At 47.3% G+C, this 26,637-nt stretch overlaps 1 protein-coding gene across 3 annotated transcripts in view; it reads right to left on the bottom strand.

The window, feature by feature from the left end:
- Positions 1 to 26,637, bottom strand: part of RNGTT (RNA guanylyltransferase and 5'-phosphatase) — a 1,800,355-nt gene that overhangs the window by 1,536,657 nt on the left and 237,061 nt on the right. For all 3 annotated transcript variants that reach the window (XM_078648288.1, XM_078648286.1, XM_078648287.1), the window contains one exon: positions 13,159 to 13,234. In XM_078648288.1, coding sequence (XP_078504414.1) covers positions 13,159 to 13,234 — 76 coding nt within the window. The remainder of the gene's footprint in view (positions 1 to 13,158; positions 13,235 to 26,637) is intronic.

Genomic DNA, 26,637 nt, shown 5'->3' with positions numbered 1-26,637 from the left:
GGCCCAAAGAGCATGATGTGGGCCCGCTGTCCTTGAAGTGCTCAAAAGCCGCCTCACCTTTGTCACCAAAAAGGCAAGGGCTGTCAAAATTCAAGTCCATAAGACTCGCTTGGACATCGCTTGAAAATCCAGTGGACCACATCCAAGCATGCCATCAGGGAACTACACTGGTACCAATGGCTCTGCCCAATGAGTCGGTCGGTCCGGTCCACAACGAATCATGAACTTAGCTGCATCACAATCATCTTGTATGGCTTGGGAGAGAAGAGCTCGGGCCTCTTCGGGGACCAAAGGCAACACATGAACGACAGAGTCCCAATGGCATGAGGGTATTGGTAGAGTAGACAGGAAGCATTTACACAACTTAAGGCAAGGGTCGTCGAGGAACAACACACTTGCCAAATGTTTCAAGTATTTTAGTTTCCCTATTCGGTGGGTAGTAGGGAACAAACTGCGTTAATTTTGGTTGCCTAAGCCCGCACAACCAGACTCTCCGGAGTAGAATGTTGGGTAAAAAGAATGTTGGCATAGCCCAGCTCCCAAACTAGATAGCGATAAGGGCATTGCTGAACGGCAGGAGAGACTCAGAAATAGTTTAGCCATTCAGAAATACTAGTGTGAGAATGTTAATCTTGGCTTCTTGGATGGGAAGCTACAGATCGATAATCGCAGCAGTCTTCTGCATCACCATTGCAAAATAAATCATTTCCTCATTGGGAGGGCCTGTACGAGTGCTAAATGAGGTGTCCAGGTCACTTGGGTCCTTGAGATACTCATAGCAATTGTCCTCATGAAAACGCTGGACGATGTTGTTTCCAGTATTATAACAACCATTGTCAGAATCAGTGAGAAAAAGATCACGCACAAATTGTGGCCTATCAGAAGGTAAATGCTTGGTATCTGTATCTGAAGAGTCACCCGTATTGTGAGGTATAAGTGGCATTGAGTGCGGCTTCAGTTGTCATGATGCTGCTTTGAAGTCAGACAGCACTAAGGGTTGGACATCGTCACGTGGCATCAATGACGTCAGCATTGATGGAATGTTCTCCAGCAAAAGTCGTGGAACCAGAAGGGGATTCAATTCCTTGGGATCAGTAGGCGTGCCAGAGCGAGGTGCTGGGGTCGATGTTGTACCAAAGATGTGATTTATTGCATCATAGAACTCCTGAATTTGTGCATGCGTTGGCCTGGGAAGCTCAGGCTGGTGCAGGGGAGTGTTCTTTGCCGGCTACACGAAGGGACTGCGAGAATGGGTCAGAGAAGCACCAAGAAACCTTTCACCCTATCCGGAGACCTGGAGGGGCATAGCGAAGCGGAGTCATGCTTGGAGTTCTTCTATTTTGTCTTACCGGACAATGTGAGCTTGTTATGTGTACTTGTAAAGCACACTATCTTCCATGACTGTATCCTGGCGCTGAACAGGTGAACCTGGCCCTGCCTATGGTTGGTGGACCTGTCCCAGGAACGGCAGCAGGACTGGGACCATGATCTTCCAAGCGACTTTGGATGGCGTGGAGCCTTCTGATGTCGGGCGATGAAAAGCTTCACCTCTGGCTCCCGGATGGCTTTTGGGTGCATGAGAGCACATTCACAGACACCAAGACAGACCAAGTGGGGATCCATCACAGAGATCTGTTTCAGACATTCCCCACAAGGTTTAACCCATGTGGATGTGTTGGGGGACCCGTCTCTGAAACAGTGGAGTAAAAACAGATTTTAGAGAAAAAATCTTTGAATGCATTCTCAAGGAGACCAGTGTACTTCTGGATTCATATCTCTAGGTGCGAAACAAAGGAACTGATGTCAGCACGCATGGGTGGCACCTATGCAGATTGTGCACGTCACATCCGGCATGGACAACTTCAATGCAGAGTCACATGTGCCACCTCCTGGGAACACAGGGGTATTGTTTCAAAAGTTTTCCTGATCCAGTTGGATGGCTGGGAAAAATTCAAAAGGTGAAGCATCTGTGGTATGAAGTCTCTACCAGAAAGGGGAAGATCAGCCATCGATGAACAACCAAAAAAGGACATAAAAAATAAGTCACCTATATATAGAGGGAGTGTTCTTAACAACAGGATATACAGAAACCAGGGGTCCCAAAAACATTGCCTACATTCATGCCCTTTCGTATTTTGTGTGCACTCAAAGGTGCATACCTGGTGTTTCCTAAGGAGCCAGCAGAATGCATTGCCCTGACTAAAAGTATTCAATTACAAGACACAAGAAGCTGGGTACCAAAGTTATACAATGCCTAAGATACCTGCAGACAGAAGAATCAGATAGAATGAGGGTGTGATGGACAGCGGAAGTAGTGAAAGAAATTTCTGATGAGTGCTGGGCTTACTGTTTGTAGAGTGAAGAGATTGCAGCGGACTATAGGTACCTCTTTATTGCAATTCATATCTTTGCACTGGGCTTAGTGCACTCCTGCCTCCTTGTACAAGTTAGACCCTGTACACAGTCATGGTTGTTAAAGACGTAAAGATATATAGGCTGACTTCCTACACATGGCTTGGAGTTATATGGGCTTACTTGAGTGTTGGTCACAGGTCATGGCTAGACTGTCGGATATAATAGCTTATAAAATCACCCTCTCGCCTGTGGAGTTACGGTTAGGAGACACTAGGGACGTCCCCTGAAAGGGGCAGGCGGCCTTAGCATGGATGAAGAGTCGGAGAGCCTTAGCATGGATGAAAGGCCCAGCCCCGCTATAAGTGGCCTTGCTGCAAGATACAACCCTCTGTACTGACCAAGATATGTATGACAGTCTCCAATCTATACGCTCCCATTCCGAAGGCATCTGGGGATCACTGCAATCGTACCCAACCGCTCACAATGGCCTGGACTGTGCTCAAACTTAAGAGATTTGTCCCGCAAGCCACAATCTTTCTCACCACATCCCCACACTTTAAATACAATCTGTCACTGTCCACAGGCATGGGCATTGCTGATGGATGCAACAAGAATATCTTTTCAACTTTACGACTATCTTTTCATAGTTGCATGCTATACACATGCTAGATTACATAATAAAGCATCACATATGGACTCGGATGGTCAATTTAAAATCCTGTACCTGTTAATTAGAAAATGCTAAGTGATTTATATGGAGAAACAAAAAGATGTAATGGCTCCCTTTACGCTGTGCTCAGATGCAAAGGCTCCCTTTACGCTGTGCTCAGGTGCGCCACCTCCTTTATCTCATCTATTTTTGTTCCTGTTGCCCTACTCTCTTAAAACCAGATTAAAGTTTGTCACAATTACACAGTTAACAGTAGTCTGAGTTGTGGGCATTTAACGAGATTTACCTCTCTATATGCATAACCTGTCCCACATATTACTTGACTAGAAATATGCAGAAAAACATGTCTGGTAGGCTACATGGGCGAGAAGCCTTCATGTTGAGGTGATCAGCTTTTCATCTCTCACGCTTTCCTAACAGAATTTAACTGGGGCAAGCAGGTGTAAGAAGGCAGACAGGTTTTAATAAGGGTAACATTTGCATTGCCTTTGGGAGAGGTTCCCTCAGCAGAGGTCATTCTTGGAAATCACCATAAGTGCTGCGTGTGACAAAGAAATAAACAACAATTACAGTTAAATAAATAAAGGTAAAGCCTATATCAAGTTACCTATAAATAGTCAAATTAAATACAAAAAAGAAAAATGTCTAAAATTAGATTAAGACATGAAAGATTATTGTGCAAAAACAAAAATTCCGATAGCAAATAAAAGGAGTCAAAATTAGTCTATATGACACAAATAACAACAACCCAATTAGAGTTGCTACTCAAAAGCATCCACTCAGAGGCAAGGCTACCAAGAATATTTATGTGTTATGTCACCACACACCACCACCTCATTAGAACTACAAAGAAAAAAGTTCTACAAGAAAAGATCAACGCCAACGCACTCAATAGCAAAGAACTTTTCCCCGTGGTCAACGAATTCGCCAAACACAGTACAGACGCAGCAGACATCCCACCCTCCCAAGACCTCTGCAACAACCTCAGCAGCTTCTTCCGCCGCAAGATTAAGGAGATCTATGACCGCTTCAATACCCAAGACCATCGCACCCCACCCGCAACCACCACTCCCAACCACGCCGGACCTCAGCAGACCCTGCTCAGATGGACTCCCCTCGCCCCTGACGACCCCCTAAAGATCATGCAGAGCATCCACTCCGGAGCACCCTCGGACCCCTGCCCGCACCACATCTTCAACAGAGCCGGCACCTCCATCACCCCGAACTCTACCGCACCATCAACTGCTCCATCAACTCCACTGCCTTCCCGGAAGACTGCAAACACGCAGAGATCAACCCCCCCTGCTGAAGAATCCCTCTGCCGACCTGACGGATCTCAAGAACTTCAGACCCTTCGCTTTGCTTGCCTTGCCAGCCAAGGGCATCGAGAAAGACATCAACGGCCAACTTTCCAAGTTCATCGTAGCAAACCGTGTCCTGGACCTCCCCCAATCCTGCTTCCGAAACAACCACAGCACCGAGACCGCACTTCTCGCCCCCACAGACGACAGCCGCACCCTCTTCGATGGGGGTAAAACTGAAGCCTGCATCCCCCTTTGCCTCTCGACCGCCTTCGATAGGTCTCCAACCACACCCTATGCACAATACTCCAGATGCCGGCACCCATGACAAATCGATCTGCTCCTTCTTCCCTGGCCAAACACAGAGAGTCAGACTACCCAGCATTCCACTCTGAACCCACAGAGATCAGCTGCAGAGTGCCTCCAGGCTCCTCCCTGAGCCACTCTCTCTTCAACATCTACATGGCCCACTCACAGCCATCGACAGGAACCACAACCTCAACATTATCTCCTATGCTGATGACACCAAGCTGATTCTCTCCCTCACCAACGGACCCACAGTCGCCAAGAGCAACTTCCACAATGGGATGAAGGCTGTTGCCACCTGGATGAAGGACAGTTGCCTCGATCACGACTCAGTCAAGACCGAGGGCTCCACCACCTCCGCCTGTGATGACGCCTGGTGGCCTGCAGCACTTAGAACACCCCACCCCCCCACACCTACAGACCACGCACGAAACTTCAGCATCATCCTGGACTCCTCGCTCACCATGAATCACCAGATCAATGCAGTCTCATCATCCACACACTTGCCTACTTTGAAAGATTTTCAAGGGGATCCCCACGAGTCCAGAAAGACAGTCACCCACGCGCTCATCAGCAGCAGACTCGACTACAGCAATGCACTCTAAGCCAGCATCACCCAGAAACTCCTCAAGAAACTGCAGAACATTCAGAACGCCTCTGCCAGACTCATCCTGAACATCCCATGCCACAGCCACATCACCAGTCATCTGAGAGATCTCCACTGGCACCCAGTCAACAAAATAATCACCTTCAAGCTCCCCACACACGCTTACAAAGCCCTACACAACGCAGGACCTGCGCACCTCAACCACCACCTCTCATTCCGCGCACCCACCAGAAACCTTTGATCTGCCCAACTGGTGCTGGCCACCGTTCCACATATCAACAAGACCACGGCTGGCGGAAGATCCCTCTCCTACCTCATAGCAAAGACCTGGAACAACCTGCCTCTCCACCTCAGGCAATCACCGTCACTGCTTCAATTCAGGAAGGAGCTCAAGACCTGGCTCTTTGACTGAACTGCAGTGCCCTCAAAGGATCAGCAGTCCCCCCCCCACCTTGAGACCCTTACGGTGAGTAGTTGCGCTTTATAAGACACTCGATTGATTGATGGTGTTAACCAGGGGTGGGAGGGGGACTGGGTGCTGCAGACTGCCTGTGGACAGTGATTTTGCTGGTGTTCTGATGGATGAATTGTCAACACAGCCATGTTACCAGCTTATAAGGCAGTTAATTTTGCAGATTACTTCTGGACTTTTTCCTGGTGATCCACTCTGCTTGGAAATCTGGGAGGGTGGTCCTCTTCAATATGTGCAAAACTTCACAATTCTCTGAGAGGCTTATGTGATAACTCAGATTCACTGAACTGATCAGCAGGCTCCTCATTCTGTCACTTTTCCAGTTTGCAGACCTCTGGCTTTTTTATTAGCAGAGGTTAGTGTAAATCTCACTATGTCTGCCTAATGAGTTCTCATTCAGCAATGTTTAGATCAGTTCCTGAGAAGCTGATATTAAGAACAGAGGGAGGTACGTCTCTACTAACGTTAAGAAACAGGCAGAATTTTAGATTTTTAGTAGCAGGCAAGAAGGGGTTTCTTTTTCTGGTTTGAAGAAGGCTCTGAAGAGTTATAAGCTTAGCTAGGGGTTTATATTTTCTAAAATGGTATTGATAGGTGACCCCAGTCCACCCTCTAAAACTCCTGGGGTTTATCTTCCCACTTCCTTTTCATTGTGCCCCATCTCTGAAAATAGTCTGGAGGGCACTCCAAATTCTCAGTCCTCTTGCTGGAGGAACCCGAGCATGTTGGATTTCCAGAAACTGAGGCAGGGCTCTTTCCAGCCTAAAACAATGTAATACTGTTTGATTCGGTCAGGCCCACTGATAGACAGCTCTGTTTGGAAACGGTGTCTGGCAGTCTTGGGACACAAGCAGTATTCCAGAGAATCAAAGCATGCTTACTCCTTCCCACAACAAAACAGCACCTGTACCTTTAAGTGACATGGGGCTGCTATAAACAACGTTTTGAGCAGGAAATGTGAATGCAGAGCTGGAGGCGTGCTGTCCACTCCCGAGTTCTCAGCCATTTTCAAGCAGTGGCACATATTGTCTTGCTTCATTAAAATTAAATAGCAAGACGTTTTGCAACCTCCTTCAAATTGTCTTTGTTATGACTAGATTGGTACATCAGTCCCTTTGCAAACTGAAGGACGGTTTGCAAACAAGCCAGTATTCAAATTGCATATGCTAGTTTGCAAACTCCTCTTAATAAATCCGGCCCTCGGTTCTGCAGCATGGATATTACAAGCAAAGTAAACTCAGAAACTTGTACCCATTCTCCAGGGCTTGGGAGATCGATCACCCATTTCAAGCTGCAGCCTATCAAAGTGGAGGGACAGCAACAAACGACATACTTAGATCACTTGTGACAACAGATGCGACCTTTTGAGGCCAAATTACACACAGAATTTAAATTCGAGAATATTTACCAACACCAAAATCCAAATAAAAAATTAGCAATTTCTATAGTATCCTTCTGAGAGCGGGCCAGGCACAGAGATCTTGGTTTTCAATGGATAGCAGTCAGCTGCATGATATTGGTTTAAGCTGCTGGAATAAGCATCTTTCTTTCACAGCCTCATAACTGGTACAAAATCAACAGGAGAGATGATCTGCACACTTACTGCATGCTTCCCCATAGTGATTGAGCAGGCATTAGCCACTGAAAAGTGTGCGCTGCGTGCTACACATGGGTCACTGCAACGAATGCCTTTATCCCCTGAACCATGACGAGGCTCTTGGGACCTGGAGCATACATACACTAATACACACAGATCGCCAGGGCAAGGATTAGAACATATAATTCACTTGACCTTTAACGGAAAGATCCAGCTCAAATTGGGCCACGTCTGATATCAAGGACAGACAGGTCACAGAGTGTTGCTCCATGACATTAGTGGAATCATGCATTATTTCATTGACGTTTTATATTTCCATAGCTGCCAAGTGGAAGGAACTAAGTTATTCATGACACCTTCAGCCAGTACAGGATTTTTACTTGGCAGCACTCTGCAAGCTGCAGATTGTACTTTATTTTTTTACTGTAATAGGCATGGGTATAAAAATCACACAGCATAAAACGAGGAATTCGCTCACGAAGACAGGCAGTCCTTGCCTGTTTCGCACCTCATGATTCTCAGCTTAATTGTAGTTTTGTGAGGTTCATAAAAGCAGTGGAAAAGAAAATGCCAAGTTCTGACTCTTAAGCGTCGTTCAGCTATTCTTTGCATCCCATGATTCTCAGCAGAACTGTAGTCTTGTCAAGTTTATGAAGGTAGCAGAAAAGAAACTCCCAAGACTTGAATCTTAATTGTCTTTCCCAAGACATGATTTCTAATTGACTTTAAAACATTTTTATTATGATTTAAACTGGAAAGGAAAAATTGTGTGTGGCGATAAATTGTTGGTTTGTATATAGATGGAATTTAAAGGTTATAGTGATATATATTATCTTTTACAAGTTTACATGAATTTTCAAGCTTGTATTGCAATGGTTTTAATTAACTATGCAAATAAACTATTACTTACAGCATAAAACAGTGCTAAAAGCCTGCACTTGCTAAAGGTAGCTTCCATCACACGGGGTCTCTTGGTAGCTAAGAACAAGTAGCATCAAATACGCACGATAAAAGCTAGCAACTCACACTAGTGGCAGACATGCACACTGGTTCATTAAGCTGATATAGCAAATGTTAAGTGTTCCAATAATTAGAATAACAGAGTTTAATATTTTATGAATACAACAACTTTGCACCATGAGACTATGGAACATGATAGCTGTTCAGTACATATTGATTTCAAGCAATCAGTAAACTATGTTATGTTACCCATGTACCCAGACCACCACCGCCACGTGACCAGTACAGTATGCCAAAGTCTGGGCCCTCCCTACTGCTCCACCTGGTCCAATGGATAGGTATACACTTCCCATCTATTTACTACTAGATTAACACTAAATGCTGTCTTCCACTGCGCTAGCATGGGAAGATGGTGGAAGGAAGTTTAAATTAGAGTGCTAATAAAGCCTGTAGCACCCTGTTAACCTATAAACTTAGATTATTGTTGTCGTTGCAGGTATTGTTCTATTAACTGCTGAAGGCTATGATAAGCAATGTATGGACCTACTGGCAGACATAAAATTTTACCAAGTACTCACCACAGATCCAACTGCACGATTACAGAGAACCATATCCATGATGGTTGAAGAAGCAGAGACCAACAATTGGGTGTCTAAAAATGAGGCCGATTATCTGGAAACAAAATCACCAAGAATTTCTTATTTCTATTCCCTCCCCAAAATCCATAAAGAGAAGATACCACCACCGGGGAGACCGATATTCTCCGGGATAGACTCAGTCTTGGAACCCCTCTCGCAATTTGCGGATCAATATTTGAGACCTTTGGTTAAAAAAACGCCAACATACTTGAAGGACACACGAGACCTCCTAAACAAGCTCCAAAATTTCGAATACTCACAAGAATCAATGCTATTAGTTGGACTCGATATCGAGAGCTTATACACAAGCCTACCCCAGCAAAAAACATTGGAGACTCTAGAAACAATACTATTCAACACAGATTGGCCTCACAAAACTCCTAGACACTTCGTCTTGGAATGCTGCAGGCTAGCCTTAATGGAGAACTTTTTCCAATACAAAGAAACGCTCTATCTACAACGCCACGGAACATCAATGGGCAGCACATTTGCCCCTAGTGTGGCGGGGCTTTATGTCAGCACTTTTGAAAGCATTCACATCCAATACGAGGACAATCCTTTTCAACGTCGAATCCTTTTTTGGAAAAGGTATATCGACGATATCCTGCTAATATGGAATGGAGATGCAACTAGCCTGGAGGAATTCCACTCCTGGATCAACTCACGAGATGAATGCCTAAAATTTACATACATTGCTAACAACAACAGCCTGGATTTCCTGGACATTACCATCTATGCAGCGAATAACACCCTACATACCCGCAACTTTTTCAAACCAACTGCAAAAAATAGCCTGCTCTCTTTCAATAGTTTCCATCCCCGTCCCCTGAGGGAAAATCTCCCGTACAGTCAGTTCCTCAGACTGAGGAGGAATTGCAGTAAAACCTCAGACTACAAAAAACAGGCCAACGACTTATGTGAGAAATTGACAATTCGCCAATACCCAAAAAAAGTGATCAACAAATGTAAGAAGCGGGCTCGCAACCAACCGAGAGAGGCCCTTTTGGAGACAACACATAAGCCACAAGAAAACAGAATCACGTGTGTCACGACCTACAGCCCAGTGACCAACAACATCAAGAAAATCATAAACCAAAAATTGGAGAATTCTCACATCAAACTCCCTCAACTGGCCCAAACCGAGGTTCGCCAATAAAAGGAGCCGGAACCTGAAGGACCTGTTAGTTCACACCAGACCTCCCCCAAAAAACTGAAAGACAAACCAGGCCTGTGGGACAACCTGCCAGTAACAGGCCATTATCCATGCGGCGCTTGCTCAGTTTGCAACCTCACAAAACCAACAAAAGAACTGCAACTACTACCAGATCTCAAATGGAGGATGAGACGGCACACCAACTGCAACACAAGCCACGCAATCTACATGATTACCTGCCCGTGCCAAATGCGGTACGTCGGCATGACGTGCCGTAAAGTCAAACAAAGACTCTGTCAACACCGAAGCAACGTCAACTGCAAAAAAATGACTACAAAAATGTCAACCCATTATTTAGAATCAGGACATACTACTACTGATCTACAATGGGTTATTCTAGAGACCCTTGACGTAATAGACAGGAATGCAGCGAAGATCCTTTTTGAGAAAGAGCAACGCTGGATACACCGCCTTAAAACAGACACAACAGGCTTAAACGACAACATTCCTTGGTTGAGTTTAAACAAATAAGAGAGGTATTAAAACCGCCGACCCTACAGTACTACAAGCGAAATCACTATCTAGATCACTCCTCTATCCAGCTTACTATGTGTGAAACTTTACAATCAGTGACCAAAGACCGAAACCCATAACCCCTGCATTCGGTGTCAACCCACTTCATTTCTGATAACCAGTGTATTTTTCAATAGAGTCTCGCTGCCACAATTGAGCATTATCGATGTGAACATGTAGGTATACGGAACAAGCTTACCGCTTATAAGTAGCGTTTTGTATCAAGGCGATACACCACCAATTCATTTTATTTATTTTTATTTATTTTTATTTTTAATCCTTTCACTTACTCTAATTAATTTTGCAGTGAATTTATGAGAATACACTCATGTAAACTTACATTAATAAAAGTTTTACTCACATTTTCCCCCCACCCTCCCCTTACATGAAGCGAGTAACTCTTCGCTATTTACCAAACAATGCATAAATCCCTTAGCACAAGCTGCGCCGAAGGAGAATAGTCCCAGGTAGCAACTCTGGGTCCCGCATTGACATCGACGTAACCGCAAGTATTAGGAAACCCGTAAATGTTGTTTTTTAATATTTCCCGCAGTGAGGCACTTCCTTCATTGCTGCCGACCCGAAGAAAGTGCCATTTGCTACTTTATGAGGTAGGTCTGTTCGCGAATGCCGTCATTCCCCCTTTTCAAATTAGGGCACCAAAAACCTGACACGCCTGCAAGCGAGAGCAATCTCACACTACTATCTAAAAATCCTCGCTAGAACCACAAGCTTCAACAGCAAGTGACGCACCATACATCAATTCTAAATTCCTAACCGTGACGACAACTCAGCATACCTTCCCCCCACTGAGAAGCATATCTTAAAACGAAAATCGTTACAAACAAAAACTAAACAAGGTACTAACACCGCACCTCCGGCGCATGTTCCACTCTACCATCCATTTCTTAGTAAAACTTAAGAATGTATAGACACCTAACAGTCCACCAAGTAATGAAAATGGTTGCAACCACATCATTTTACGCTGTTTTGTATAGAAGCTACCAGAATTTTATCAGAATGGAAGTGGTTTCCACATGTGAATCGCACTAGCACGGTAATACACTTACCTGAACTATATTTACATCCCTCACAGCATGTATCAACCTCCACAAGCATGAGGATGAGAGAGTCGACACCCTATAAGAGTATGAATCTGGATAAAGTATTGCCATTTTTTAGGTGCTTTACAAAATCTGTATGATTTTGATAACTGTACTATTTGTACATAACTGTGTGTCTTTCCCCCTACCCTCTCCCCATATGTTTTGTACGTATACTTTTCTTTTGCAGGTACAATGCGACCTGCCTCTGACTGATGAAACAGGTCAAAATACCTTTTTTCATTTTTCACTATATTCACTACCCTGCACTGGTCCTGAAGAAAGCCCAATTGACCTATTAAGGCGAATAGGGCTGAAACATGTCGACCGTATTTTAAAATCACCATATCAGTGCGCTTGAATTCCTTATCATTCTACAGCTGCACACCAACAATTCTCGTCTACTCGAACCCAGACCAATTAAAGTTTCAGTCTGTTTGTTCAGGTATTTTAAAAAACTTCCCTTCAACACCACTCACCCACTATTCACGATCACTACTGTTTTAACTATGGGTAAATACCTCCTGGTGGAGGGTGCATAAATGCTGACCCTATGATTATGCACACACGTGTCAACAAGAGCGGGGAGACAACATATACCGCTACGAGATCCCATTTTACACGTGCATGAGGGTTTTTTACTTGGGAGACACCCCACATCGACCTGCGTACCCTAGTTATGCAGGACAAGTGATCCTTCCCCCTTGATTTATTGATTAATCCAAAGGAGACTGAATGGATCAGTACTCTTCCTCCCCCCATTGATTGATTGTTGCACAACATACTCATAGAAGATAGGTGACATAAATAGTATACTCCATGTCTGCACTTAGCAGCAGCCACAGCACTATGTACTTCATAATAAAGCCCCATTTCAAATAAACTGAGGCACCAGATTATGAAACAGAAGAAAATGAGGGTAACCACTTGCTTTCCATGGTGGAAGAGAGCGCCTGGAGGAACCGCAATGGCAATGTCCAACATTTGAGACATTAACATGCTCCTCAAATCCAGTTGCACGTGAAGGTATTTTTTTTAATTTGATTTGAAAAGAATATAGACTCAGATGAATACTGAATTAACCTGGGGGAGCAGAAATCCCTACCTTTCAAGAGGCCAACATTCTAAAGCACTTACTGTCTTCCATTCTGAAACAGCAGTCAACGGTTCTGAGACTTGCCATTTTAGCATTCGTCTTTAAGTGCCATGTTAGTAGTCCCCAATAATTATCACAAGAACATATAAGTTTGGGCAGCATCAACAACAGAGTAAATGTAAGATGTACACCACATCACAGCTAGTCAACTATATGTACATTAAATTAACCATCAGACTCAGCTGTAGTAAAAGGCAGGAATGAAGAAAGATGAAACTGCTGTGGAGAAAATATGATGCAGTTGTCCTGCTAAATGTCAAAGGTTACCTCCAATCCATCTTCTCGACCAGGAAAGCGCAGATGAGGAAGCCCGTTCGGTTAAAACCATGTGTGCAGTGGACACCTATAACAAAAGAAAAGTGAAAGCTGTATTAATACTATTTTGACAAAGAGTATACCCCAGGGTTCTACCTTTCTAAGTTTAACTACCGTAGTTATTTTGATCTTTAATTGAGTTATTAAGAATCCCACTTGCTTTTCTAAAGCAAATCTGCTGAAATGGTATACCCCTTATTGCCACCGTTCAAGTGTGGAATGAATATGGAAGAACTAAATATTAAAAAGAACCACCTAAATATTGCTTGCATTGGTTCTAAAAAATGATCAAACTTAGCGGATTATGTATAAGAAATACGAAAACTGATGCCAGATGAGGGCCTCCTATCCTAGCAAAGCTACATTCGTTTAAATTTAAAGAAGGAACTGTTTCCTCAAACTAGGTCACAAATGTACGAATCTAAGCTGATCCCCAACAAGTAAGAATAGAGCTACACAGGCAGCTGTTGAACTAGAGCTCACTAATGGACAATAGAATAAAAACATGAGAAATTGAATTCCTTATAACTGCATAAAAGATACCAGTTGCTGTGCACAAAATGAACTGGTAGGCTGTAAGAGGTGCGGGTGGCCAGATGAAGTCGCACTTTCACCTGATTTTTGGTGGCTGGTTTCAAAAAGATCTGCAGAGCACTGGTCAGAGGTGGTGGATAAAAAAAAAAAGTGGCGAGTTTTCCCAAAACATTACGTTTTTATCACCTGAATCAGAAGTACAGTTTTAGCTGTCTTTTTGAAAAAGATGTAAGCTGTCATGGCTTTAGCAGCAGGAACCACGGTCATTACAACGTATGCTAACCAGGAAATAATAAAAGCCTTGAGGGAGTTACTCTTTAGTAACGAAACACGTGTCGGCTGCCTATTGAGTTTTCTTTTGGATCCATGTACAGAAGAACTTCTAACAACATGCTTTGGAATATGTATAAATAACAAATTGTGTTAAATAGGACATTAAATAGTAAAAATATCGGGGCGTGGCCAAGGCGCAAGCATGGCGGACGCAGCCTAAAAGAGCTCCGTCCCGCCGGCGAAATATCCTAGCATTTATCCTGCGTTGCCCCAACCCAAAGTCGCCCAGGCTGAGTGGCTGATTGTCTGCAGCGGAGGGGAAGCCCCGGTGGCGATTTGGGCGTCCTCGGAGCATTCATTCTGACGACCTGAGCCCTGGGACGGTGCGGCCTGCGCCGCGCACTGGAGCCGGGACCTAAAGTTTGGCGGAGTGCGGCCGGAAGTGCGGTGGCGCTGGGGCTGGCGGAGTGAAGTGTGCCCGTTCCCACCCTCGGCCACGGATAACTTGGGGCCGGAGATCCCGATCGAGAACCGGTGCTCTGCGAGGGACTGCGGAGGGGCCCCGGCGCCACCCTGGGATCGAGACGACAGCGGCTGCGGGGTAAGCGGCCATAGCTTGGCGTGCGGCCTCGGGGGGGAGGGGACACTCCCGCTGAGACGGGCCATCTCCAGTCGGCGGTCGAGTCGGACCGAGGGAGCCCAGTGGCCCCGGGGTCTTGGGGGGCTCCTGCCTTCCTTCCCCCCCCCCCACCCCTCATCCTTCTCCTCCTCCCCCCGGTGGGGGACCAAACGCTGAGGCGAGGAGCGTTGCGGCTGTGAGTGGCGGCTGGGACCGTTCGGCGGCTACGTCGAGCAGCGGAGTAAGACCCCCATCCCCCTCGGAACTGTGAAGTGTATGGCCGGCGGCTAGGCTCCGGCAGTGGCTTGGGCGATACCGCTGAAACGAGTAGAGGGGAGGTCCTGAGGTGTGCGGTGTGGACCCCCGCTGGGGCGCACATCACGCTTCGACCGACCACTGGCTCTAGACCGGCGGCTAGGTGTGTGTCCGATGCTGGGGGACAAGGTGGAGGCGCCAGTGATTGGAGGCGTCGCCGTGGCCGAGTGAGACGACGATCTACTGCGAGTGGGCATGTCGGCCCCCTAGGAAGCTCAACCGTGCTCCCCCCAGATCTCGAGGATGCAGAAGAGATCTGGTCGGTGTTCTCCGCCTGTGGAGGGAGGGCGCTTACCTGACACCCCCACGGCCAGTTTGAGCTCTACATTTGCGCCCGAGGCTCATCATGACGAGGGGCGGCAACAGCGGAGGCACCACGAAACAGGGCCCGATGGACAAATTCGCGGGGCTGGGCGGCGGTGCAGGGGCCTCCGGAGGTCAACAGGGATCGGGACCAGATAATGCGGCCCTTATGGCAGCTATTACACAATCAAGGGACATGCTGGACGCAAAAATTGGGGCAGTTGGGGCTGATGTGACCTTGATTCGACAGGATCTGCGTAATGCTGTTGCCCGCATCACTGAAACTGAAACCAGAATCACGGGGGTGGAAGATGATGTGGCGATCCTCAAGAAAAAGGTGGCCACCATGGAAGGGATTCAGAAAGGACTTGCGCTCCGGGTTGAGGATGCGGAAGGACGGGCCCGGAGGAACAACCTGCGGTTCGTGGGATTTCCGGAGGACAGTGAGAAAGGCAACATGGAGGCTTTCCTGATCCAGTGGCTGAAGGGGTGGCTTCCCCCGGAGGACTTCTCGCGCTGCTATATCGTAGAACGAGCGCATCGCGCACTTCTCCCGAAGCCACCGGTGGGGGCTCGCCCCCGACCAGTGATTGCCAAACTGCTCAATTATCATGATCGGGACACTATCCTGCGACAAGCCCGCGCAAAAGAACCTCTAATGTACGAGAATCACAAAATACTGATATTCCCGGACTCCACTAAGCTGGTGCAGCTGCAGCGACAGTCATTCACTGCAGCTAAAGCGCGACTGCGAGAACTTAAAATCCAATATGCCCTGCTTTATCCGGCCCGCCTACGGGTGGTGTTTCAGTCCCGGACCCAGTTCTTTAATTCTCCGGAGGAGGTCTTTGCATGGACAGACGAGACGGTTTGAATTAGAGTGCATACCCCTCGGAGACGTGATTCTGACTCGTCATCCACGGCGGGACCCCCAAGGACACCCCGACGGTCACGGAGCAGGAGCAACTGGAGATCGCGCGCTCAGAAGCGCCCACCTCCTCGTGAGGTGGCGACGGACGACACTGATGCAGCTGACCCTCAAATCCTGAAGCCCTGAGGCCCTATGTTACTCTGAGACTTTCTGGCGCAGAGGCCCCCAGTGGCTGTTGATGGACCGTGATAGTGCTTCTTGAGACACACCACCTGAACTCTTGCTTAAAAGTGAATTTATGGAGATGGGACATGGGTTGGGGGATGCCCGAGAGAGGGCGGGTATACCCCCGAAGTTAGCGTAGTTAGTTGGGTAACGGGTTGGCTAAGATTGGGTGGGTAGTTGGTGGGGATCCATTGGAGTAGTGGGTCTCTGGCCTCCCGTTGGAGGGTGGGGATCATCACACCGCGACAGGTACTTCAATGTTGCTGAGGTATGGGGAGGGGGGATGGAGGGGGAGTTGTGGGCATAGTTTGGGGCGAGAGTTGGGGAGGAGGGCGGTCGGGGAGGAACGAGGGGGGGGTTGAGGGGGAGTTGGGGGGTTGGGGTAGTTAGCATAGACACAGTGTACATTCGAATCTGATTGAAATTCTATATATGTGTGTGGCCTCTGACACCCAGTACCATGAACCATCGGCCCGTGGATGGCGGTTGATATGCACGAGACGGGCCTTCTGCGGGCATCGCTGCGGATTATGAGTTGGAATGTGCGGGGGATGCTCGATAAAGTTAAGAGAGGCGCAGTCTTGCGGCTAGGGAAGAAGGAGAAGGCGGATGTGCTGCTCTTACAGGAGACGCACCTCCTGGGAACCAAAACCCTTAGCTTACAAAGGTATGGCTATCAACAGGTATTGCATGCTGGCTTTGTGAGAGGGTCCCGGGGGGGTCGCAGTTCTGATACATCGTAGGATGTCCTACATACATGAGACGCAATGGATCGATGCCCATGGCAGATTTGCTTTCATTAAGGGACGGGTGGGGGATGAATCCATGGTATTTCGTAGTGTGTATGCTCCGCCCCCGCTGCAAGAGGCCCTTATAGAAAAACTGTTTGATATTTGGGCTGAAATGCCGAATGTGTTGGCGATAGTGGGTGGTGACTGGAATGATGTGATGAATGGGCAGATGGATCGATGTAGACCCGGAGGGGGGCTGATAGCAGACACTCCCACTAAATTGAGCGGCATGGCGCAGGGAATGGGTTGGATAGACACATGGCGATACCAGCATACTCATAGCCGTGAGTTTACATATGTCTCTGCAGTCCATAAATCCTTTTCCAGAATCGACTACCTGTTTATTCCTCAACCCTGGGTTGGGAGGGTGAATTCTACGTCCATACTCCCACGCGGCCTGTCGGATCACTCCCCAATAACGATAGACTTGCTACTGGATAGGAGGCGGCAGCCTTTTAGATGGCGCCTCTCCACGTGGCATTTGCAACAAGACAGCTATCAGTCGCATATGAGAGAGGCCTTAGCTCACTACTGGGATGACAACGATAGGCCCGAAACTGACGACATGACCCTGTGGGAGGCCCTGAAACCGGTGCTTCGCGGTGTAGATATTGTTTGGTGTGCTGCAGACCGTAGGGGAGCCATAGAGGAGGCAGCGGATCGGGTCCGAGATTTAGAGGCGGAGTGTACTGCGGGGGGAGTGTGGATGCTGTAGGGCACCTGCTACAATTGCAGCAATCATACACCTCCCTATTGCTGGATGAGGCTCGTCAATTGTGGTTGGCTACGCGAAGTAGGATATACCAATGGGGTTATAAATCTAGCACGATGCTGTATAGGCTCTGCCAAGGTGCCTTCCAGCCACAGTCCCTACCGGGACTCCAGGATGAGGCTGGGGATCCTGTGACGGCCCCCGAGGCCCTGGCTGCTAGCTTTGCGCATTACTATGCGGCCCAATACACCCCCCAGGAGTCTCTTCCAGAAGAGGAGGTCGATAAATTCCTTGCGGAATGGTGACACGCTGAGGTGGTGGTCTTCTGTAAACCTGGGAGGCCCCCGGAACGTCATGAATCATACAGACCGATTTCACTCCTCAATGTTGAGGCAAAAATTCTGGCCAAGCCCTAGCTAATCGTCTCCTCCCATATATATCAGACTTACTCCACCCGGACCAGGCCCTAGCTAATTTATTTGCCCTGGCCATGGAGCCGCTGGCGGCGTGGGTGCGGATGGACGCGCAGCTGCGAGGCGTTGCGTGGGAGGCGGGGCCATCGGATAGAATCGCGCTCTACGCCGATGACGTTCTTTTCTTCCTCACGGACCTAAATAGATCGGGGCCCAGGGTGCTTGAAATAATGCGAATATTTGGTGAGGTGTCTGGTCTCCACTTAAACGTACGGAAATCTACGCTGTGGGTGCTGGGTGAGCGTGGGGGCATAGGATCCTGGGCATCGGCATTACAAGAGGCGGCTGGGGGCATTAAGTACCTGGGCGTATTCCTGACAGATGTGCCCGGAGTCTCTTGGGCACGCAATGTGTTGCCTGTTTGGGACAAAGTACGTTCAGATATGAAAACATGGTCCAGGATGCCCCTGAATATTGATGGCCGACAGGGCATATTCAAGATGGTGGCTCTCCCACGTATTCTCTATCAATTACAAAATCATCCGTACCCTATTTCGCCGCAGTGGTTTAGACAGGTAAACTCGGCGTTGAGCCAGTTCCTCTGGGCCTCTCTCCACTTATTGTGGGGGTCTGGCCACATCAGAAGTCCTGTCTTATTGCCAAGCGTCTCATCTCTTGGTCCTAATTGAGTGGTGGTATGGGGACCAGGGTGACCCGGCCTATGCCCTTGAGAGATACCTGATGGACCCAGACACACTACACACCATGTGTAGTACTTCTGTACTCGGCGGCCATCAGAAAGAGGCTCCCGGTGGTTACCCAAGTGGTCTTCCAGGTGTGGCGTGGAGCTCTACGCCGAATGGGGTGGTGGAACACACTGATGAAGGAAACCCCATTATGGCACAATGGGAGGCTTCCGGCACTGGCGTCTTTACGGGGATTCGGTGGCTGGGATGCGATTGGAATATCGGCGTTGGGCCACGTCATGAAAGGCACGACCCTTAAATCATTCCAAACATTGAGAGAAGAATATGATATGCCCCGTACTCAGTTCTTTAGATACCTGCAACTCCGACACGCCTTGACCCCCGCCCTGGCTGGCTTGGACTTCTTGCCTGAGTTCAGTCCCCTGGAAGCAAAGGTCTTTATGGGGGAATTAGAAACTAAGAAAATATCTAATATATATCAGACACTCATTACACATTGTTCCTCTCCCCTAGATAAGTTGCGGTCTGTATGGGAGGGGGATATTGGGAACTTGGAAGAGGAGGACTGGAGAGAAGCCCTGGAGGCCCCAAGGGGGGCGGCAGTAGCAGTGCGCTTGCGCTTTATTCAATTTAAGTACTTGCACAGGGCCTACTATACTAGGGACCGACTGTGGCGGGCTGGTCTGATTGCCTCCCCTGATTGTTTGCGGTGTGGCCGCGCAGTGGGCACCTTCCTACATACGATGTGGGCGTGTGATAGATTGCTGAGGTTCTGGACCGGTGTGTGGGATTGCTTGTCTGAAGTGTTGGGCTGGGATCTCCCCCGCTCACCGAAGCTGGGCCTTCTCCATGTTATGGAACAAGTGGGAGGGAATATCTATAAACGTCATCTGCTACTCCTGGGCCTTACAGCGGCTAAAAGAGATATAGCTCGGGCCTGGAAGGACACCAGGGCCCCCTTTGTAGGGGTGTGGAAGAGGGGCATGGACTTTTACATGGGGCTGGAACGCCCGGATTTTGAGGCCAGGGGCTGCCCCAGCAAACATTTTAAAATATGGAAGAGATGGGCGGAATACAGGGGTCTGTGGCTGGAACCGCCAGCGCCACGAGATGTCGATACAGAACATTTGCATGTTGACCCTGGGTGAAACGGTACGCACACCGATGTTTTAAATATGCTCTCTAATTTGGACCATGTAGACACTGTGTGGGGATGGGGGTGGGTTCCGGGTGGGGGGATATAGGGGAGGGAGTTGGGGGGATGGGAGTTTGGGGTAAGTCATTTGTATCAAAATGTTGATTGAATAATTAGTATGTGATGGATATCTATTTGCACACTGCCCCTCTGGCTTCTGGAGAGCAGTGCCCTCTTTGTAATCTTTCAACAACAAGAAAATCCAATAAAATTTTGTTCTGAAAAAAAAATAGTAAAAATATCTGATGTTTTAAATGTTCTCTATACATAGTCTAATATTGGATGTGTTTTGCCTGATCGCTAATAAGTAGTGATTCTGAAAGAAGGTCATGACTGAGAATTATCTTCCTTAGAAGCACTTGCTTCTTTGTTAAACAATTGAGTGCCGAGGTATAACAATTGGCTAATTAGCTCATTTTAACTGTTATCCCCTTGGATTTCAGTTTAAGTTGACATTTTGGGTAGTGGGATGTTACTTTTACCTTGAGGGGCACCATCATTTCACTGAAAGTACTAGGACTGATCACATTAATTACAATCAAGCTTTATTGTAATTCTTAGATTGGTAGTGCGACATCCTATACCACCACTGCCTGTGTTGTATCATTGTGAAACAGTTCGATTCATATTTAGCAATCAAAGGAATAAGCAGGGGATAATATAGAGTAGAAAGTGTGGTTGAAATTAAGAAGGACTGGTGATCAAACCATAAACGCACACCATCTGCATGTCTCTAAACCATACTTGCTACATGTTAACCCAAGCTTTTTGGAATAACAGAAACACTTATGGAGACTTAATTTATTTTAGGAGGCTCCTTAAAAAGACTGAGAACCTTTAAGCATCAGAAAAATTATATTTTACTTATTTAACAAGAGGCATGTTTGCTAAAGGAGGACCCAATTGCCATTCTCCATGGACAATTCTCGACAAGCCAAAAGAGGGGTCGATTTTCATCAGTTTCAACAAAAATGTCCAGTTAGGAGGAAAAGTTAATCTTGTACTGGGATCCACATGAGATTTTTAGACTTTTCATGTCTCCAGTTCTTATGTACATACAAATCTACAGAAACTGGAATCAGATGCATTGGTCAAGACAACTTGTACCTTAATGGTAGCCCTAAAAGTGTTATTAGTCGAATTCCAGAAAGTTAATTCTTAGGAAGCAACTGGGATAGTGAAGATGGGAAAGTTAAGAGGTTCTGTGAAGAAGCTCCTAGAACATGATTTCGTTTGGCATTCTTAAAAAATGAACTGTGTTACCTAGATAGATTGAGAAAATTTTTGTGCATCTTTGTACAGTCAGCGGTCTAGCGTTCCACAGGTTATCAGGATTCGGCAGGTCTATTTAAATACCGCGGAGGCGCCACGAGCAAGCCAAAGGCAAACCAGTCTGCGCATGTCCACATCCGAATGCCACCTGTTGGCAAGAACCCTGCATCTTTTTTTTCGCCTGCTAGCCCGAAGCACAGGCAGTGTAATATTGGTAAGAAATTAGGTACGGCCACCTATGACGAAGTTTTAATGAAACCCTGTATTAATTACATTCCATCTCCTTTGGAGGGTCCGTTTTCCTGCTTTAGTTGCGTCTTTTATGCGAAAGGATGACGTGGTGAGCTTGAGAGTGATGGGGAGGTTGATAATGGTACTGTTAACAGGACTGAGTTGGAGAAGAAAGCTTTGATAGAATCTATAGGGATGTAATCCACTGGTTTTGCACAGTCTAGGATGATTAGAGGGTGTATTATAATACTAGTTCCATCCCCAAACATGCTCCTGAATTATTGGATCTTCTGTCCTCTCTCAACTCCGATTTTCGTTTCATTAAAAAAACATGGCTCCATCCTCAGGCCCTTCTTATTATCCACACTGCCTTCCCAGAGAAATACAAAGCGGTTACATTAGACACAGAACATGAAGTGGAAGGAGGAGTTTCGATTGCCTTCTCTGACACTTTGAATGTCTCAATTATTGATAAGCACCTCTCAGAATCATTAGAAATGTGCGTATTTGAGCTGGAGACTCCAACTGGGGAATTTTGGATAGGAGCACTAGTCTATCATGCCCCAGGTCTGAAGAAAGATTTTGGCCTTAAATTGGTTGAGCACCTTGCACCTTATACACTTGTGGTCGAAATAACTTCTATTAGGCGACTTTAACTATCACGAGGAAGACATATTGGACACCGAAGTGATCCATCTACTCACTTATCTAGAAATGTTAGGGCTACAGAATAGGGTGTTAGGACCCATATATATAGCAGGACACACTTTGGACTTGCTTTTTACCAAATCTGAGCAGTTGAAAATAGACAACCCTATGCCATTAGTTTGAACTGACCACTGCTCCATCAGCTTTGAGAAACCTAGTTTAGCAGTGGTGAGCTGGCAAAGAACACTGGCATAAGAGCAACCATGCCTTGGAGGAAGATTAACCCTTTGAATTTCCAATCCACTTTCCACCCCTCTGACATACACAACTTTTATGATATTAAGGAAGCTTTAGCTAGCTATCATAATTTTCTGCTCCTGCGCCTATGGTAACTGCACCACAGCTTTTGACGGATCCGGGGACTTTGGCCGATATCCTGCTGGGTTTGAAGGAGGACATTGGTAGGAGATTTACAATTTGAGGCGAACCAGGTCGCTATTCAGGCATCTTGTAAGGTACTGGCCCAGAAAGTTGAGGTCTCACAAAGGACGGATGCTCTCGAGGCAGAGATTCCTAAGACCAAGGATGCTTTAAGTTTGTTATCCGCAGCAATGGACAAGCTGGTCCTGCAGAATCGGGAGTTGAAGGATGATATTGAACGTCTCGAAAATCACTCCAGGAAAAACAATCTAAAAGTTCTGAATGTTCCCGAAGATATTGAAGGGGGGGGACATAAAGTATTTTCTGGTTTCGCTTTTAAAAGCGACAATCCTGAAGGATTCGCCTGACGTAGATCTGGACCTAATAGGAGACATCCAAAGGAAGGGGGGCATGGGTGGGGTTGCAGTGGGAGAAAACAAAAATGAGTCCTCATTTTCCCTTTTTTTCCTCTTTGTTTTCAGTCGAGTAAGTGGGCTATGGGCAGCTAGCTACAGAGAGGTGGGTAGATGAGCCTTAGTCTATGACGACTATTAGGATTAGGTTTATCTCATGGAATGTTAACGGGCTGCGTTGCCCACAAAGACAAAGGCTTATAATGAAATACTTAGAACAATCTTCAGCCCAAGTCTTCATCCTTCAAGAGACTCACCTAAGTTCAATCGAGAGTAAGGTTGTTTTTAGAGAATACAGATGGGTGGGATCGTTCTGTTGCTCTGATCAGACAGTGTCTAATAAGGGAGTCGCAGTCCTAATTAAAACGGCTCTATAAAGTCAATGTCTACAGACCATACTGTTAGGTGGATTATGGTACAGGCAGACTTCGGGGGGAGGGAGCTAGCCAATGTACCCTATTATGGCCCTAACATCGATGATCCTGCCAGTCTACTCAGAGTACAGATTAAGTTGGTGGAGGTCACCTCCCCGGTGGTTGTGGGGGGTGATTTTAACATCCTTCTCAATCCCCGTCAAGACAGGTCAAATCATAGTCAGCATATTGCCGCTCTTGGTTCCCGTCGGGCCATGATCAATATTATTCATGAGCTTGGCTTAGTTGATGTCTGGAAGGCCAAGATGGGGGCAGTCCCGGGTTTTACATACTTTAGTAAAAAAACATGGGCATGCTTCAAGAATAGATTACATTCTCATGAATAAAACAGGCTTAGAGACTTTGAAAGATATTACTATACTTCCAAGCATCTTATCTGACCACGCCCCTATCTTATTCTCACTCATGATGGGTAGACTAAAGTCTAACTCAGCGCCCAGATGGACCCTGAAAAGGGCAATGTTACATAATCAGGATATAGATACCGCTGTTAGAACTTCCATTGTCAACTACTTTTCTGAAAATATGGGTTCAACATCGCCTGATTATGTCTGGGACGCGTTTAAGGCCCATACATGAGGTTTCTTGCATAGCTTGACTGCGCTAAGAATAGAGAAGAGGGGGAGGAGCCAAGCTGGCGACCGAGATGGATGCATAGACGCTCGGTTCCGTGAGCCTTCTCACCCCGCGCGTACATCCTGGCAACTATCCTGAGCCATAACGGCATATTTACGTAGGCGAAGGACAACTTTCACTGACCGTTTGCTCCTGAGGCTTTTACATGCGGCAGACCCGTGGAAATGTCCCCGACTGTTTTGCGGCCTTCACGGAGCTGGGACCGGGGTGTCGAGTGAGGAGAGTGGCCGGCCGCGACTGCGACAACAGCGGCCTCTGGTGGGGGTGAGGAGTCGGCCGGAAGGCACCGGAGATCTGATGGGCCGATGGCGACAGTGCTGACCCAGTCCATCTAGTGGAGTGCCTTGTGGGATGTGCGGTGAAGCAGGGTCGAGGGGAGTGCACGATACTTGGCCCCCTTTCCAGTGTTGTGTCCGGGCATGACTAATGACTTCTCCCGGAATCGGCGGGCGGCTCCCAGGGAGCGGCGGAGATTTTGTTTAGCCTTTTGGTGACTCTTCGCTGGGTAGCCTGCCTCGACTTTCGGGGTCCTCGTGGTGACTCCTGTTGCGCCCTGGTGTGGGGCCCGGTCCCGAGGTGAGGTGGAGAGGGACGAGGCCGGATCAGCTAAGATGGCGGACGGCACCCTGTTACGCAGACCACATCCGGGCAGAGAAGCTGCTGTGCGGGAGAGTCCTGGGGTCTGACGACACGAGACAGCGCCCACATCCAGAGATATACTGGCTGCGCTAACAACCCTGCATACGACCCTGTTCCGGGACGCCCGGGATCTGGGAAGAAGGATGGCCGCCATTGTTGTCCCACCGTTCCACACGGGCATAGTTCGATCTCCTGGAGGCGCCGATGTGCCCGCCTCTGCGTCAGTGATGAGTGCTCCAGCTACGCCTACGTTCGTGGAGACGCTGGAAGACCCGGTTCATGTGATCGCTTTGGACAGATCTGTCGTACATGTGAGTGACTCGTCGGGGCACTTATCTATTCGGCGGCTGGGGAAACAACGTCGATCTATGGTTTGGGCTGCCCCGGCGGCGTTTCGGCGCTTCCCGGATGGTGTGACTCTCTTTCCCTGGCTGGTGAGACTGTGTCCGGACTGGAGGCTGTTTTCGGGGTCGATACTGACACAGATGGATTTCCGCCATGCATACTCGGCTGGGTTTTGGTGGCTGGAGTCCCATGGAATAACAACACTGCCCGGTCCGCCCGGCTCGCTTGGACCCTCCTCGCTGCTCTGTATGCCGATTGATAAGTGGGCGTATGTTGGTACTACTGATAGGAAAGGCCAGGGGTGAGACCGTCTAGGTCATGGTGGAACTTGTTGTTGGCTGACTGTGCTTTGGGGGACATTCAGCGGGGATGTTATTGAATGTGCTATCGATGCTTAATGTTTGCCATGGCTATTCTGACCTTGCTTTTAGGATGTTTACTGTGTGCGGTGGTGGGTGGGGGGGCCGGGTGGCCAGATCGATGGCCCTTCCCCACATTTTTCCTCTTTTTCTCTTTTTCTATATTTCGGGTCTCTTATTTAGGGCGACAGACACGCTGCTGGGGGGGGGATAGGCCGTAGCCTTCTGCAGGGGTGCAGGGTGGGGGGTAGGGGGATGGGGTTTGTTAATTTGTCCTTTCTTTGTTTCTATGGCCCTTTGTCTTTCTTCCTTTTTGGTGTCGTCGTTTTTTCGTGTTTCCTACAGTATGCTTCGTCTTGAGGGGTGGGGTGCAGCTTTGCTACGCAACGTGTTTGTTTTTACATTTATCCTGATTTGTGTGCCTTACCCCCAATACTTCAAACGTATTTGCACTATTTGCGGATTTCCTGTTTCATGCTTGCTATTGTAGGACCATGTATGACCGTATGGCATTGATTCTGAGTTTTTCTTTATTGTAAAATTAACCTTCTCAAATCCTGAATATCGCACAGTACGCTTGATTACAAGTTATATCCTGGACACTTCTTAGACCCTGATTTTCGGGCTGCTGTATTTTTCTGCATTGATTTGCTGTACTTACGACTCGACTAGCGGCCGGCCGGGGTGGTTGTAGGCCCATACTTGTATTTACTTGAAGTGACAATAAAGGTTCTCAAAAAAAAAAAGAATAGAGAAGAGGCGTTTAAATTTCAAATATTGGAAGATAAGATGTCCTTCCTAGAAAGAGCAAGATTGAGTGGCCAACCTGATAATCTGCCACAAATTCTTGATGATCTGGAAGGTTTACGACTGGAGTATAGGGGCCTGTTAGATCAAAAAGTCAAGGCACAAAGGGATGTCCATGGCATGGAAAATTACGAATACGGGGAAAAAGCTGGAGCCATCTTAGTCCGGAAAATAAAAGCAGACCGTGTAAGGAACAATATTAATAATATAACTATTGACGACTCAGTGACTATCTCTTGTGATCAGGAGGATATGCAGAGGTGTCTGCT

The sequence above is a fragment of the Lissotriton helveticus genome, chromosome 6 (assembly GCF_964261635.1).
Source record: "Lissotriton helveticus chromosome 6, aLisHel1.1, whole genome shotgun sequence".
Lineage (NCBI taxonomy): Eukaryota > Metazoa > Chordata > Amphibia > Caudata > Salamandridae > Lissotriton > Lissotriton helveticus.
The sequence above is the reverse complement of the archived record's forward strand: the minus strand, read 5'-3'. Positions and strand labels throughout refer to the sequence as shown.